General features: G+C 34.0%; 3 protein-coding genes across 4 annotated transcripts in view; 1 reads left to right on the forward strand and 2 right to left on the reverse strand.

Annotated features, from left to right (window-relative positions):
* LOC100649561 (laminin subunit alpha-1) overlaps positions 1–18,531 on the reverse strand; it is a 199,341-nt gene that overhangs the window by 65,613 nt on the left and 115,197 nt on the right. The window lies entirely within an intron of this gene.
* LOC100650188 lies at positions 9,746–10,830 on the forward strand. The gene is made up of 2 exons (XM_003393194.4): positions 9,746–9,917; positions 10,003–10,830. Exons 1-2 carry the CDS (start codon positions 9,861–9,863, stop codon positions 10,522–10,524), a joined length of 579 nt encoding a protein of 192 aa, XP_003393242.1. The 5' UTR covers positions 9,746–9,860; the 3' UTR covers positions 10,525–10,830.
* On the reverse strand, positions 12,711–14,040 carry LOC100650067. Its single transcript, XM_003393193.4, has 2 exons — positions 13,565–14,040; positions 12,711–13,266 (listed from the first exon to the last, which is right to left on the reverse strand). The coding sequence occupies exons 1-2, from the start codon at positions 13,607–13,609 to the stop codon at positions 12,847–12,849; spliced, it is 465 nt and encodes a 154-aa protein (XP_003393241.1). The 5' UTR covers positions 13,610–14,040; the 3' UTR covers positions 12,711–12,846.

The raw sequence follows: 18,531 nt of genomic DNA on the forward strand, positions 1-18,531 counted from the left end.
ATCATTTTCTTTTCGCTGTTTAATATTTTCAATATCCTCGATACTTGTCACAACAAAACTCTGTCCAAAATCGCATCCTAATTTCCAGATTCACGTACGCTGTGAAACGAGCATGACTTGTTAAATTCACTAAGCATGCTACGAAAAGATCCTTCGGAGAAAGTTCCAGAACTACCTGAAGAATTCTTATTATTTCCTATGATTATAACTGTTTTTCCCATTGTAAACTGACCACCTTCGCCAAGGTTACAAGCAACTTTGGAAGGAGCATATTTTATATTTTTAAATTTAAACTTCGTTAGTTCTATCCTTGAAAACTAAAATTATAAGAAAGAATAAAAATTACACTTACTCAGAAGGTCGTGAACGTTCGTGATCAATGTAGATTTTCAACCTTACCAAAAGGGATACTCACCTGAAAGAATAGAAGAAAAATGAAAATGGATAAATATAATAAGATTTAAAAATCGAATACATTGGTATGCAACTTGAAAAACATTAAAATACTTTTACTCTACTTTCTACTTCTTTTTTCGATATTTCTATTTTCTTAATCTCTTAGGTATAGCTGAATTCTGCGCTCAGCTGCTTCTCTGTACAGCACAGTTTCGACGGATAATGGTTCTCTATGCAAGCATAATGGAATGAAATTTTTGACAATTAAATTAATATAATTTTTCTTAAAGATACGATGCATATACTTTAACGTTAATAATTTACTTTAATAATTAATAAATAATATAATTGAGTGTAAGATATTTTAAAGCTTGTTATGCCACATAGACCAACGTCACAATTTTCACGCTTACAGGGCGATAGTGTTTTTCAAATTGCACTTCGTTTTCTATTCTGAAGCGATATTTCGAGTTTCAGAAGATTCTAAAAAATTATAAGAATATCGATCGAATACCGATAATAATGGTATATTTATTTTAACGAAAAGCAACAATTGATACCTGACACTGGCGTATCAAAAATAAAGACTATATATTCTATCTGTATATTGTTAACACTATTATAAAACGTTGTGAAGACAAGAAAAGTGTGAAGCAAAACAAATGAAAACGGTGAGCGAAAGGATCAGTAGAATGAGCTACTATGGTCACGCGTCGTATCTAGCAGATTAAGAAAATCCTCGCATGTATTAATACAAACTTAAAAACATGATTTATTTTTTGCTATTATTTATGGACCCAAATTTAGAAAAGCATTTCTAAAATGTTTCTTTAAAATAGGACCTAACCCCAATCGCAGGTATGAATATTGTGTTATAAACTGTGTTTACATTTTCTTACGTTTTCCAAGAGCTAAACTGCGTAAATTCTGGTAAACGTTAAAACACAAAATAAAATTCATTTTATTCGTGAAACAAGAAATATATTACGCTACAGCACAACATAATAAAAACTACATTACAACGCAAACGCTACCATAAACATTTATTTTCAACATTTTCTTCTGTACTCTCTAACAGAAATATCTCCGACAACATTGTAAAAGGAAAGCTCCGCTAATCCTTCAATTTCGAATTAGTTCTGCCATAATGATTTCAGAGGAGAGCTTGCCTCGATTAGAGTTGCCAAAGAAGGAGCCCACGCCTAGCGACCGAGAAATTTGCGTTCATTCGCGTAATTAGAGCTCATTCGAGTAATTATATAGCATCGCGTCCAATCGGGTATCCCGATTCTGTCGCTAGCGTCATTAATAAACTTATTGATAAATACGTCAAGACCGACGAACGCGCCTCTTTTTGCCTTTTTCTATTCTTTCCACTCGCGCCCACGTGTATCTGCATTCCCACTACGCGGACTCGATAATGAGAGTAATTACGCCCGCTCGTACCAGCACGTCATCAACAGGTACGTTCGCATAATTTCGCGATCGGCTGCCTTTTCCAATGGGACCATTATCTTTCGTATTTGCGAGAATGTTTATATGACTAATGCTTGGTTCCTAGGATAGTGCGGATAGCGCGAATGTGGTCGTTTTATTATTTGATTTTGTTTTATTCGGTACATATATATTTTTTTTTTATAGTGTTTATTTTTGTCAATTTTTGTGTATTATATATGTGTATTTTCCATTATAAACGATGAATTCGGTTGTGAGGTGGTTCAGGTAAAAGTACCGATACGCCACGGTACGACATAGTCATGCAATATTACATTTTTTTTTTTTTTAAGATTACTTTTGTAACTTAAATTTAAGCCACTGTTACGCTGTGCTTATATACGATATTTCCATTTCTGTCCTGAAAATCTGGTTGTAAAAATATATATTCGGTATATATATAGGTAAATGTATCGGTAGTCGGTACATATATATTTAGTGGCCCTCGACAGCACACTTTTCAAGACTTCGTAGCTCGGACAACGGTGGCATTATAGTTAGTGTAATTACTTGCAAACGCTCAAGACCCAGGTCTTGAATCCCGGCACCCATACATATTCTATGTATATTATGTATATACTGTTTCTCACAATTCCTAGGGAAGAAGTCAGCGTTCCGGATGGTTGGAAAGAAAATTACCCAAGATACGAACGAAGATAAATATTTCATACCCTATTATACCATGTCATAAATAAACCCGTTAGTATTAGGCCATCCCATAAGTTCGTGCTGTTTTTCGAATGGTTATATATGTTAAGATTGTATACATGCCTTTCAGTTTCATGAAAATATGTAATCCCCATCTCGTTGTACAGCTTCTTCCCATTTTTCATTATTCCGTCTCGATAAAATTTCTCTTGTTTTTCTTTAAAATATGAAATGTATACACAAAGGTCGGTACGAAATTATGGGATGGTCTAATACTATGAAAGAGAAAAGATACGCGAATAATCGAGCGATCAATTAATAATTATAATTATTAGGAACTGAAACACTAAGTGATATATTACATAATAAATCATGCGATGTAATAACAACAGTAATACGATAAATAGACCGTGAAAATAGCTTAAAATTAGAAATGGTTTCCCATATTAAAGTCTAAAGCTTTCTATACAAATTTTTCTAGAACAACTCGCAGCTCGACTCGCAAGAGCAGCGAAAATTTGTCGGACAATAAGTCAGTAATGACCGTATCAGAAGCGTTTCATAAAATTAGACCATAATCCGAGCCTCTGTTCAGACGCAGCTCTTGGCGATGAAACGATCGAGAATCTCTCTAAACACCACGTCGATCTACCCTTTTGTTAACGAGCCGTCGACGATCCTTTGTAACCGACTCGTCGACACGTTCGCTTATATTACGCATACTCTGCTTTTTCATCATCTGCCACTAAAAACACGAATTTTAACCCATTACGAAACGTCTGGCACTCCCAGTGAGCGAAGCAACACCATAGGCGATTTTTGGCTGTACGATGTACAACAGCGTAAACGTGGCATACCAGAAGATGATGGAGAATTTCTTCTAATTTCATAACTTAATGGTATCGATAAGTTGCGATAGGATACGATTGAAATACAACATTTAGTTAAAGCTAATGAACGTCGCGACTGTTACGTGAAAGATTTATAGATCGTTTGGCAAAGATTTTACGATTTGGAAGTGTTATTTCGAAGAATTTAAAAATTTCAATGTTTTTCAACTTTCGAGTGGTATTTTTCGGTTATTAGAAAATTTCTTAAATTTCAAGAAAGTGAAAAAGATTGTCTCAAAACATTGACGAAAGATTCGAGGATCGAAGAACGGTTAAGTATCTATTCGATGTAATTATTCGAGTGAATTAATTTCTTTTTAAGAAAATGAATTTTCCTTGGACAAATACATAAATTCCTAAAGAATTATTGTATCTATTTATTCGAATAGTTTGTCTATCGAACCGCTATATCAGAATTATTCGAATAATGATACAAGTAAATGTTGATTTATTCGTTTTAGAAAGTTCGTTTAGTACTTTAGTAATCTTGATAGATCATGTCTCTCTCATACTCGTTTCTTAAATTGCTCGTGTATATACATGTTACGTGGTTGGCACTGAACTTCAAATTACCTAGATTTCAAAAGTTTTTAAATAAAATTACACCTGATATCGTGTTATTATTTAACCCATCCCATCATTCTTTAATGCATCTTATAAAATGATTATACCATGCCATTAGAAGGACCATGAACATCCTACCTGCGATTATTTTAATTTATAAAAGCAGATTCCTCTGCGCATAGACATTCATTATTTTCTCTTTTAACTCATGCTGAGTTCAGCTTGAGTTTTCCAAGAATATAGATAGAGGAACCAACGATAATTTTTAAATTCGGAAAGATAGATAAAACAGGTATAACAAACATTTTTCACATGCAATCAGAAAAGGCAGTTTCATCGTGCGATTAGAAAGTTGTTGGTGTGATTCTTCGAACACGTTCTGTCTTTTTGCTACTACGATGCCTTGGAATCGCGTGGTAGCTACGATAGATGCGCATGGAATATGTCTTTTGGTATAACGTTTTAGCAAAGACAATGTAAGAAGCGTAGAAAATCATTTTACATGTATTCGTCTTGTTATTAAAGAATAAAGAGCATTAAACAATATATTTTTCGAGTGTTTTTCGTTTATCGAGGTAGTTCTTATGCAACTGTGTTAATCAAATTGAAGTTCATTAAAATAAATAATAAATACGATATGATGCTATTATGGAAATAATAATAATAATAATCCGATATATGTCGTTGCAAAAATACATCAATTTTTATTAAGAATTGCTTGGCAACAATGCATACTTAGTACGATGAGTCACAATTTTCGAGGTTTATTCCGGAATTCTCCAATGATAATTGGTATTTCCGAATTCTTCCAAACTTGTTTAAATAGCACGTTAAAATCGGTTGTTTTTATCCTACGTCTTTGTAGGATAAGTATATTGCAGGCTGTCCCAAACGAAAGCTATAAAGATTTGGTTGTACGTCGTAAACTGTAATTACTCTTGCACTGTGCACAGTACAATTTAGAGAATTTTAAATTCAAATGTCCAAACTTGCTAAGCAAGCCCTTTTAACGAATAAAAGACAAAAATAGATTGTTCGTTACTTGAGCCGGACTAGATATACTATTTGAAAATTTTTTAATAACGAGATTAATTTTTAAAAAATTATTTACAGATTTTACCATCTTTTTTTATTATTCATCGACCGATGAACAAATTTAGTTTTACGCAAATATAACATTTCAATCGGAAAGAGACCGTTGTGAAATACAATTTGTAATGTTCAAACGATGTTTATTACCTCCGATGAATAGAGACACGAATACTTTCGAGCAATTTATTTCTATGGAGAAGTTTTATGATGGTAGCAGATGGCAGGTCCCAAGACAAAAGGTTGAGAAACGCTGACTTACACAAATTTTCCTACCGCACTGATTCTTCCCTGCTGACCTTTCCATAAAACAATACCTACACATCGATCATCCACCTTAACACGTATTTGTAAGGGAAACACAAGTTAACCATTGATGAGTTGTTGCACGCGACGACAGGTTTTTCACGATGAAGAGTTCGATCTCGTTCAAACTGATTTACCCTTCCGGGGACTTATTGACGGAACGAAGCACCGCCATGGCCGGACGACCATGCGGCAAAATGACTTAATACGAACATACGAGGGAGTTACACGAGAGATGGCCGGTGGCGATTCGTCAGACCACCCAGCAGGTGATTGCCGTGGAGAGGATCTATCTACGAGCTCGACTGCCTTCTACGTGCTTTAATAGTGTTCTCGCTGCGCATTCCTAGATCGTCCTCTACACCAGACGGAAAACTCTCTCGGCCGGATCTCGCCTCCAGGCTCTGAAACTCGTCTGTGTCGTTCTCGTCTCGTGGATATTTTCTTCTTCCTCTTCTTTGAAATTTCTTCCTTTTTTTCTATCTCTTTCTCTCTCTATTTCCTGTTCGATACATCTTTTTTCCCTTCGCCGTTCGTTTCTTTCTTTGCACACGAGCTGTTTCGTGTTTATTCGTCCGGTTTACGTTTGTACTTACTCGCACGCTCGTTCGAGAGCTTTCAGCTCCTATAGCACGCATCGCGTGCATTGTGCGCCGGTTGCTTGTTGGCGACGTTGCTGCGTCGATCGACGTTCGAACCGACGTTCGAGCTTTCGTTTCGTGCTTTGCGCTTTACGATTTTCTATATGTCAAGTATCACGCATCAATCGATTTCGCGATTTTACATCTTAATCTGCAACTTGAATCTAAATCATAGTTACTTCATCTTAATCTGTATTTGTATATCTTACGCGAAATAGGTCATGTCGATCGTTTTCATTATGTAAGATAGAAAATATATAACATTAAAAGAAAATGTAAAATCAGATATCTTAATGCAATATGGATCGTATACAGAAATATCAAAAATATCGATTTATAATTTATTCCTATAGATATATACATATATACATAGATCGTTACTTGAAACGTTCAATCCAATTATACGATCAACAAGTAGCAGCATAACACCTATCGTGTTATAAATTGAATAGTATAAATTTGATATCATAGAAATGATCGTTCTGTTATATTTATTATATATTTCCTAACAATATATATCAATATGGGTCTTCCTTTCCTGAGTTACTTTCAATTAAACAGTATGTCAACGATCTTGCAATCAAAATTCACATATATTTTTCCTAAAATACGCGTTTCGCGATGAAATATATTAAACTGTAATCATGGTATATTTTATTTTAGCGAATGGTACATTCAATTATGTACCACAAAGGGGCGTTATTTCAAGTAGAAACACATGTAACGCGAGACGATAACCATACATTTTACTCAATTTTATGTTTAATTTATAGTCACTTTTACGTTGCATGTAATGTTCATTTTATTGCTTAGAGAAAGTACATGCAGCAATTACAATACCCCGTATTCCAATAAAAATGTTTAAACAATCCACCGTAAACTTTATCACCCGTCCAGCTAACCATTATATTATTCCTGTAAAAAGAACAAAAATGATTTTACACGCAATATTATTGTATATCATACTGCACGAAATATTATTTGTTACTATTTTATCCAGCAAGCGACAGTTATTAAACTATTCAAGACTTAATTATTTCAAATATAATAATTAATTCAATATAATAATATAATAATTAATTCGTATATAAATTTAGTTTTGGGCCATTGACTTCAATCATCGACTTCGACTGATTTAGAGTTTCGTTAAGCTCCCGTGCAGCTTTCTAATCCCTCGGATTGTTTGAGTCTCAAAATCTGTTTGCTTCTGCGGTGGTGTAAAATATCCGAAAGGACCAAAACAACTGTTTTCCACCAGAAAGTTTTATTTTCATAAATGTAATCACTTTGTGGTGTATGTCGTGACAACATCTATTCCGCGCTGACTAAATTTTACGTGGCATTACTCAAAGCTCAGCAACTTATGTTAATCCTATTACCCATGCAGATGTCTCTAACTAATTGCTTACAGAGTTACAAAGACCTGAATACAGAATTATATCGAAAGTTTATTTTGCTATTACTTTTACTACTACACTAACAAAAAATTTCCTTACAGTTACCTGACATTTCCCTATATACAAAGAAAATTTTCTATATGCAATTCTTTTACGATTTCGATCCCTTGTGAGATATTCCATCGTTTTCAAGTATAGAAAAGAGTTTGCATAAATCATGGATCGCATGTGCCGCTATTTTAATAAAAGTAACGTTTTTTTGCAAATATGTTCTTCTTTTTCCTTTCATAGATCTCCATGGGCAAAATTTCTATCTTTAGTATTTGATATCCTTATCCTCGCCACATCCCTCTCGCTCTTTTCCTTTTCCTTCGGTGCCGGGATTAGCGTTACTATAATGATCAGGTATCGAGTCGTAATAACTGCATGTGTAGTACATTGCCACTAAACGACATCATACCGATTTAATGGCCCCTTCTTTGACGTCTCGTTGGCCATAGCGTTAATTAACAAGTACATTTTTCGTATGACGTGCTCTCTGGCAAAAGGAACGTACGAAGCACGTCTTCGGGATCTACCGCGATAGAACAAAAGGACAGTCTATTTTGAGACCAAGAACAGAGTAAAGAATAAAACATCGTTATAAGAAAGATATATAAAAATATATAAAATATAATGTTTAGAATATAATAATATATAATAGTGATAATAATATTATAGATTGTGCAATCGTTTAACAATACTGTTCAGCATATAGCTTCGTTTTACTATTATTTTACTATTCCACATCTACAAGCTATCTAATTCTTTGTCTATTATATTTTTAACTATATTTAAAAATAGCAATAGCAGATAATAATTGAGATAAAACGATCCTAAAACATACAGAAATATCTAAACGCACTCGTTATCGTCGCTACAAGATTCTAACAATATCCATCGACGAAAGAAATTCCCTTCTTAAAATTAGCTAGATTCTCATATAAATTATCCATAATTGAAAAGTACTTCGTCGAAAAGGCATACATTAATTTTATCCACCAAACGCGTTAATATTCCGTCATAAACATTCGTTCCAATTAACATTCATTGCAATTTCGATAGAGACAAAGAGAAAGACACACGATATTGGTACTTAAGTCATCGAACCGAGTATGTAATCAAACGTATTCGAATCTAATCGTTATCAAGACCATGTAGACTGGATGCGACGCGTGTCTACGCGCGTAGTATGTCTCTGAGGATTTCTTCATTAACGCGAGCGAGATTCGTTATCGGCGCGGTTCGTCGACTTTACGATCGTCCATCGATTTGCAATAATTATTAGCATCGCGACTTGCTGCTTGCCTTGTTCCAAAATCAATTAGCCATCGCACGTTCGAACATAAGTATGAATGATTTGCGAGCGAGCAGAGCTTGCGCAAACGATCTTCAATCTATCGCGTTCTGTTTGACACCGATAAGAATGCCTGTGTCGATCGTCGTACACGATGTTTTATCGCTTATTTGAATAGAATTTTATGCGGCCAAAGAACAACATACTTCGTTCGTTTCACCGATTTCATTCGATTTAAAATAAATTTCCCAGATCGAACAGGCAAAGTAAATGGAATTAATCGAATTCGAACTATAACGGAATATTAATTTGTAAATTTGGCGAGCTGAGATATAATTCTGATCAATGGATACGTCAGTTACCGTTTACTTTGGCAACGAATTTCTGCTGCATAGACATATACGTAAGTTTCGTTAAAGATTTTTACAATTATAATCGGAATCTCGATCGGCGATTAATTAAAGTTTAGGAAATTGAAAATTTGACGCAGCTTTCCTTATGCTTCTCTAAATGGAGTTTTTGTTACATTGCATATTCATACTCACAACAAGAGCATTTCTTTGTTTATAATAAATTAACAAATTTGAAACCGTTTCCAGTATGAATATAAATTTATTCCAACATCTTGCAATCGTGTAACTAAATCGTATATATTCGATAAATTTCATACGAATGTCATTATTTTATCCGTACAGAATTTTCGATGCGGAACGTTGATTCATGCTTATTAGACACCATGTATACATCATCTAAGACCTTTAAAACTTTTAGGACAATAAAACTATTCAGCAACTACCTACGTACCCCCTCCACTGAGGCACAGTGCGTGCAGCGCAAAATTTACCTGAAGTTTATGGAGATCTATTAGCAACCACCAATGAAATATCGTAGTTAGAAGCTAGAAGCTAGAACCGGGTTCCTATTGGTTAATTATCTATAGGAATTCGGCATGGAACTATATAAGGACATTCGACAGCAGCTATGTGATTATTTCAACCTGAACCTTCGATTTCACATATACGTCGAACGAACTCGTCCAGAAGAACTCGACGTACATCAATCGTACAAGTCAAGTCGATTAGTGCTAGAAACTGCAAAAATGCATAGTTTGAATAAATTCAACCTTAAGAAGATGTGCTCAGAAGAAGAAGAAGAAGTAAGTGTTATATTGTTCAATCTTAATTATTTAAACATTCGAATTAATATGAATAATTAATAATGAAATGTTTTTTGTATTACAGAAGAGCAATATGCCTTCAACCAGCTCGAGTCTGCCATTAGACGATAGAACGGCTATTCGTTTCATGATGAAGAAAACGGAAAGATTTAATTATTCGATGGGAGAGAACAACGCTGAGGAAGCAGAACAGAACCATTTTGAAGATAAGCAAATGAACGGAGTTCAAGACGAAGGAGTCAATAACGTATCATCATCGCTGTGCTGTCTGCTTTACGAAACAATCATTCAGGACCCAAAGAACGAGAAAAATACCCCGGAGGACCAGGAAAATATCCCGGAGAACCAGAAAAATACCTCGGAAAAGAAAAGCGAATCAGATTTCGTGTTCTTGAAGCCCAAGGTTTATTATTGCAATTACTGCAACAAATCATTTTTTCATGCTGCCTCCTACAGAAGACACATGATTTTCCATTTGAAGAAACTCCGCTGGTGCCATAAATGCAAACGAGGATTCGTTTCACAAACATGGTTCAAAAAACACAGATCACTTTGCCATAAATTCGTAAAAAAATCTGTTAAATAAAGGGTGTGTGGGTATTTTTGTTCATTTGGAGATCTCTTTTTTAATAAATTAGGATTAATAAATTAGAATCGTAAAATGTTGCAATATATGTTGCAATTTTGTGTGTAACTTTGGACGAATTAATGACATTTTCAATTTTAGAACGTCCATATATTTTATGATAAAGACACCATTCGACTGTATTGTTAAATTTGAAGAATAAAACAACAGATATAGTTTGTTGCATTTTAGAATTTCTTAGAGATAAACATATTATTGTACATAATAAAATAATGTATCTCTATGTATTTCACCTTTCTACGAAATAAACATGCAAATTCACATAGAAAATTGTTGTTTGTTATTTGCGTCCTTTAAAATTCCCAAACATAATTTAGAACAAAGTTAGAAATTTTATTATAATAATCAATCAAACAGTTCAGTTTTTCTACGCGAGAACGTAAATCGAAAATAGAGTATAAAATTTCATATTTTTGACGAAGTTGAGTTTAGAAATTACTTTAGTTTGCGTAAACTTGACCACTCGGCGTTCAGGTGCAAGTGAACAATCAACAAGTTATTTCAATAAATAAATAAAAAGAATCTACTAGGATATTTTTATTTGAGGCTTCGTTTTCAGAAAAATAAATATTGTACGTATTTAATTAAGAATTCAAATATATTTCACAAATTCTGAAATCCTACTTTCTCGAAACAAAAGCGCCGCATCAAAAAGTTTCATTTCATATCTTCGATTTACTCTTTCGCGTAGAACCAACCCCCTTTCGACTGCATCACGTTTACTGGTTAACGTTTGAAGCGTAGCACGCTCCCGTTTCATTAGAGAAAACTCTTTCAGGAAAAGGTACCTTCGCGATAAAATAAAAACATGCAATCAATCAGTATTAGGAAATTTTATAACTAAAATGAAGTACGGGTTGATAAAATATTATCCAAGAACTGTAGTAAATAAAACATTAACATGAATTTTCAATATTATTTAAGTTTTATTCTATAGAAAATTATAAATTTGTCAATAGTTAGAAATCAGAATTTTTTCTTGTTAAGCCAGTTATTTTAAACATCCTTAAATCTTACAAATAGCGACATCATCTTTGTCGTTTATTTTATCAGCATTCTCTTTTAAAGAAGCACTAGAACCTCGGATTTCTACCAGTTATCATTATTTGTTCGTTTTCCGACTCAAATTACTCAATATGATTCACGTGCGTGTTGCATATGCTCTTTTCACATTCAGTGTATAAACACTATTCTTTCGTTTTTTCTATCGCATCTATTTCTATGTCAAGGTTTTGGTGGAAATAAGAAATAATCGGGATGAAATTATGAGAAAATCACCTTTGTTAAATTACGTACATTACAAACATGATGGAAAATATTCGTCAGCAATTTTGTGTATATACAATATATACCAGTAATATAAAAGAGCTTGAGTTTATTTCTTTATTAATCGCTTTAGACTAGATGTGTTATTTATGGTGTTAATATTGTAAAATTAACGCTTAAGTAGTACGCTATTGTTCATTTAAAATATGGTTACAAAAGTATTTAATTTTAAAATGCTATATTATCACAAAGATAGATAAGCACGTAGTGTTTCTCTGGTCCCTATCCAGTATATTACAATAATTATTGTATTTATGCAAGCTACAGAAATATTCATTTAAAATATGGTTGCAAAAATATTTAATTTTAAAATGCTATATTATCACAAAGATAGATAAGCACGTAGTGCTTCATTGGTCTTTATCCAGTATATTACAATAATTATTGTATTTATGCAAGCTACAGATATATTCATTTAAAATATGGTTACAAAAATATTTAATTTTAAAGCTATATTATCACAGAGATAGATAGGCACGTAGTGCTTCTCTGGTCTTTATCCAGTATATTACAATAATTATTGTAATTGTGCAAGCTACAGATATAAATTTAGACCTAAAAGACTAAATATAATATAAATATCAGGTATTTCACTGAATTGTACGCTAGATGTAATTCATGTTATGTAATTTTACACGATTATTTTAATTTACGATTTAAAAAATGATTTTTTTCAATTATTGTTTAAATTTTCTTCTGTGATGTAATTTTTAAATATGACAAATATAGAATTTTTCAAAAATGTGTAAAATTGCAGACAGAACAAAATTTTTCTGTATAAAACGATGAGATTAAAAAATACAAAGTAATAATAAAAGTAATGAGATAGAAACAATGATTAATACTAAAATATTTAGTATAACTTTGATGAAAATGTTAAAATGTATGAATGATGTATAGAGAGATCTATTAATTGAAGTTCTAAATAACTGAACATTATTCCTTCATTGGCATTCTTCTAACATATTGACTGCATTGGGTGTGATGGTAGTATGTATGATGGCGACGAAGAAATCCAAAACTGTATGATCGAAATCCACAGTGGTTACAACGCAGTAGGTCTTTCGCATGATTCAGCTGATGTCTACGAAGCGCTGTTTGGTTGAAGAATCTTCTTTCACAGTACATGCAGTTGTATACTATAGGTACTGCGAAAACATGTTTTTTTGCCTCCTCGTTGGGTGTGGTGTTTGTTCCATTATCCTGACATTCGTTATCCTTTCTGATTTCCACGTTATTTTCTATTGGCGGCACTATTTGAATTTGATCTATTTCGTACATGTTGTACAATTCTGAATTAAGTAGAATATTCTCCAGCTGCGACAACGCAACGGGATCGTCGAAGAGTGCTAAGAGCTACAACATTTCGTATTCAAATTTCAGTCAATAAGAAGTCGAATTCGCGGTGTTGTGGTCGAGGTTTTAGTAATATGTTGAAGATTAAAATCGGGCAACTTTCAAGCGTCTAGTTTGATTGTTTGCTATAGTTAGTGTAACCGAATTACGTTTGAACGCTGTTAATTGTTATTCAAACGTTACAATTGGAAATTAGACGAAAAAAATTTTATCAAGTATAACGTAAACTAGATTGCAAGTTAGTTATACTACAAGGAATAATATACTATATTAATATTTAATATGTTTTAATAAATACCTCATAATCGATGTTGCTAACATTTTCAGTTCTTGCCGTCGCCATGGTAACAACTATTTCTCGCACAGGTTCGTTTTAAAAACCGATATGTTCCAAAACACAAGTACGATACTTCGCACTAATCTTACTCTCAAGACAGATACTTGTTAAATGAAGTTTTATCTAAGCTCTAATTTGGTATTTATGTTTTCGCTTGCTTCAACTACCCCTATTTACAGTAGTGGGGATATCTCTCCTGACACTTATACCTGACACTTACAGTAAACCGATTTCTGCCAATGAGCTTCCACTTTTAAGGGAAAACCTGTCTATTACTCATCGCCTTAGGTCCAGTCTCCAAATTTCAATTTTTCTGTGACATTTCATCCAGCCGACTGATAGACAATTTGTAATTTCGCATACTATTTCTCTATGAAAATTCTTCTGATTTTTTGTCTTTTGGAATTACAGTTCGACCGAATAACACGTAAAAGCGAGCATGACGTGCTCGTGGAAAAATAAGAAAAAAATTTAGAATACAATTTTTTCATTCTCGGTTTATTTTGCGAAAAAATCCAGTTTGAAATTTTATCAAGTATATATATACAAAATATAAATAAATAAATAAATAAATAGATAGATAGATAGATAGATAGATAGATAGATAGATAGATAGATAGATAGATAGATAGATAGATAGATAAATAAATAAATAAATTATTTATATTCATATATTTTTTATTTTATTATATATTTATATTCCGACTAGTTGACGTCTGGATCGACTCGATTGCATCCTTACGTTCTACGCAAATCAGTACAAGAAATGGTGACATGAGACTAAAATAGAAGAAGGTGCAAGGTTTACCGCACTGGCTATTAAGAGTCAGGTAAGCGACAGTTATCCTTTATAATCCCAACAAATAAGCAGGTAGTTAGACAGGCAGTGATCAATCCGATGTTGCCAAACTAACTCAAGTTGTTATGTTAAATGCTGAAACTATGTGCACAGCTAGAATTTTTAAGGAAAAAGCCGATTGCCATTAACATGGAATTTTTGCACATGCACTTCCATGTTCGATGTTTAGAATCGATTCTGCAAAAATATCTCATATATTTATTAACATCCCGTACATGTAGATATATTATATAAATTCGTATAATTAGAACGAACTATATCTCTGTTCTGTTTGCAGTTAAAAAAATAATGCTATAGGAGAAATATAAATGCAAAAAGATCTGTATTTCTCCATAACTTCCCTTTATTGATAATTGCAACCATCACTTTCCATAAATGGATATATACCTTTGGTATGTATGCCACGTAGTGCACCGCATTGAACATGTTGACCGAACAAAATGTCCGTAAAGTGTCAACTTCCCATATATCACGTGAAACATCTTCCAAATAGACATACCGGAGATGAATCATCTAGTCCTTTGAACCGTGTTCAGATATTTTCAATTACGTTTCACGTATCTATGTAACAGCCGCGAACTTGAAGCTTGTTGAGCAGAAAGCATTTGCTCGACAAGCTTGGCTATTAATCTCGATCGTTGCGAAACGATTGATTCAAGATCAATCGGTATTGTCTCTTGTTCTGTAAGCGCGCGGTATCTCGCTTTTCTGTACCGGCAATGGCTCGTAGTAGCACTTAGCAAGTGGGTGGTACCCGAGTAATCTTGTTCTCATACATAAAACATACAGAGCAGCATTATATGTTGCCCTGCCTTCTTCTGAGTTATCGTCGAATGTGATTCGCGGTCACTGCTTTGCCTGATCCGCCGTCTGTCTTTACCGTATCAGCCAGCGATTCGGCGTGTTTCAATTACTGCAAAGCGTAAACTATGACTCGAAATGGAGAGTAATGCTTGCTACAAGCTATATGCTCGTTGCAATTCTTCAGACTGTTGCAATACATTGTCGTAGCAATAAATTTGTACAGACGATACATAGCATTCATATTCATATGTCTGTGGAATTTCGTGTTTTCATTAGAAATATACGATTTGTAACAATCGTTTCCCGGCGATAGAATTAACAATCTGCTACCGGGATTATATATAGTTTATATATACGTATTATAAGAGAGAAAGAGAGAGAATCGAAATGAAAATACTTACCAATGTGTGAAGGAAGCTGGCAATCGTTGGAACGAACATTTATTAGTTGCTCTAAAAGAATTTTTTAAACATATCTTAATTGTAGCGTGTCATAGCGGAGGAGACTTCCGGATTATGATTTTCAAATAAATATAATAATTTCAAATTTTACTTTATTTTCAATTTTATTAAATTATATCGTTTTGAGGTGGAAATACAAAAACAAAATCCACATAGCGTCTCAACGTTGCAAGATAACCACGGTATCGAACAAAGAAGAAGAAAAGAGCTGAACGACGAGCGTATCCTCGTGATGCAGACATCTGCATATTATGCCCATATATTTACCGATATTTTAAATGGCGGAGCACAACCTATTATAGTGTTGACAGATTTGCACCAAGAAGGGACCCGTGAAAAGGGACAGAAAGGACAAAATGATTGCCGAGAACAGAAGCAATCAACCTTTCTTCCTTCTCCGTTCCTGTCCATGTATTATCAACAAGGTCTAACGCAGGAGCACAAAATACGAGTGATTAACGAGGTTTATCTTCGAAAATTGACATGACCAAATTCTACGCCGTTGGCACGAAATGGTTGAATATACAGGGTGTCTCGGATGTTTTAAATTATTCAGGAAATAATTCCAAATCAAAATGTCATAGGAACGCACAAAGCCTGATAATTAATTCTGATTAATTATTAGTGGGGTGGACGATCGAAATTTTGCAATTCATGCGGAATAACACACAACAAAAATTTGTGAAGTTACTTGCGAGCCACAGGAAACATTTAGAATAGATTAGACAGAAACGACAAGAAGTTTACTCGAAACCTGTATCTCACTTCTGTAATCGCCTAACGGAAAGATCTAAGCTGATGTCGATTGAAGTAGAAATTTTATTACGCACGACCAAAAATTTGTACATTCGAAGATTTCAAACGAGATAATAGCTTCCGACAGTTTTAATTACTTTCTCAAGTAACTTTTCGAGCTTACTTTATTCTTTGGAAGCGTCGTGATATTTAAAAATCAAACGGTTTAAACTTCAAATCGAATCTTCGCGTATTATAAAATATAATGTTTCCAAGGATAGGGTATCGACAAATCTATTATATAAAATAAAGTTGCCTAACGCAATTAAACTATCAAGTATCGAGGGGAAAAACTAATCGGTAAAATAAAACAGAATCGCTACACGTGTATTACACAATATTTGCATCAAGTATTTAAATTCTATTATTAATTTCATTTGAATTCAACAAGCTTTTAATAAAATCTGCATTTTACGTTATACGTAATTTCCAATCTGCGAAACTACTTCTCAGCATTCTAACCACGATTACCTTAACCACACCCAACATACGTCGACCCCCGTTCAGATTATTAAAAGGCCTCGATGAATTCCCGCGGTTGCGTCGATATTTTTAATCAATATCGATCACAGCCGGGTTAATTACAAGGGTGTAACGATGCAACGCGGGGAAAACGATGGGCACGCGAGCGAGTAATAAATAAAACAGCCGGATGAATGAAAGCCAGTGATTTGAGTGCCACTGAGATGCACTCGGATAAGATTCGACCGATGAACGGTCCATTTGTAAGTGGAATGTTATTAAGGCCGAAACGGTATACAGGTATTAAGCAGTGATATACAATTATTGCCACGTATCGATAATTATTGATTTGATGGAGACCAGCTACCCACGTAGCGCTCGATCCCGTGCCATGAAAATATGATCGTTTCAAGCTCGCCTAGACACCGTACCAGCAGCACGTTCCACGTGGGTGGATTGAATCGCTGCACGATGATATTGCGATCGGCGTAGGCAGCAGGGCGCAATTATAGACGTAGATGTGCAAACAATGTATACAGAGAATACATCATCGAACAACGCGGCTTCCACTTCATTAAGAAGCTGTTTCTTCTTCTTTTCTTCCCTCCCGCACTCTTTTTAAGCTCTCCTGTCGATTTACAACTCGATGGAAAGGATGATTCGTGGAAAATGATTTGTGAGAAGAATAGTGTGTTGGAAATGACGAGTAGAGTTACGCGCGAGTCTTCACAGAGAGCTTTTATCATATGTATATTATTGGAAGCAGTTTGTGTCTCGTATGGTAGCTCGTTGTTTGAGTCGAATGGTAGAACGAGCTTGATATTGAATATCATTTGTATTTTTATATCTTATGCGTATTTGTATCTTTAGTATCTCTTCGTAATTATTCTTTTTTTGCACGCAATACAGTATCGTTTTTCGTATTATTTTTTTATATTATTTTTACTGACGTGGAATTGTCTGCATACTGGGTCGTTTAAGTTCATGCAGGTTTTTTTAGGTTCCTATGTTTCAAAAAATCCACCAAAATTCTTGAATACTCCTTCAAGCTTCCAGAACATCATCCAACAGTTTTTGTTGTTACACGTTACCTTGGTTCTTTGAAGCAAAGCAAAATTGAAATAAAAATATGAGAAAAATGAAACATTATATAAAATTACTGCTCGAAAATGATGCAGTATACAGGTGGAGGGTTAGTAAAGCACATATCATTATCTCTGTGAATGAAAAGTTATTCGTGGAACTTTGACAAGGAATATGTCGCTAGCATGTTACATAAGGGGAATTTACGACTCGAGTAATATCTACCTGCAGCAAAATATTCATTTATGCAGAAAGTTAAAAACACAATGTTTTTCTTGGGATTTACTAGAGACACTTTCTCGAATGTCGCGATTGAAGTCTTTGGGAGAAACAAAGTCTTATGATGTTGAAATCGTGCTTACAACACGATGTAGTGACCTTTTCACTCGATAAGACATGAACGTTTAACGCGTAAAATTGAAACAGGTAAAAACTAAATTGAGAATGTCATTGCGAGCGACACA

Source organism: Bombus terrestris, chromosome 1 (genome assembly GCF_910591885.1).
Source record: "Bombus terrestris chromosome 1, iyBomTerr1.2, whole genome shotgun sequence".
Taxonomy (NCBI): Eukaryota; Metazoa; Arthropoda; class Insecta; order Hymenoptera; family Apidae; genus Bombus; species Bombus terrestris.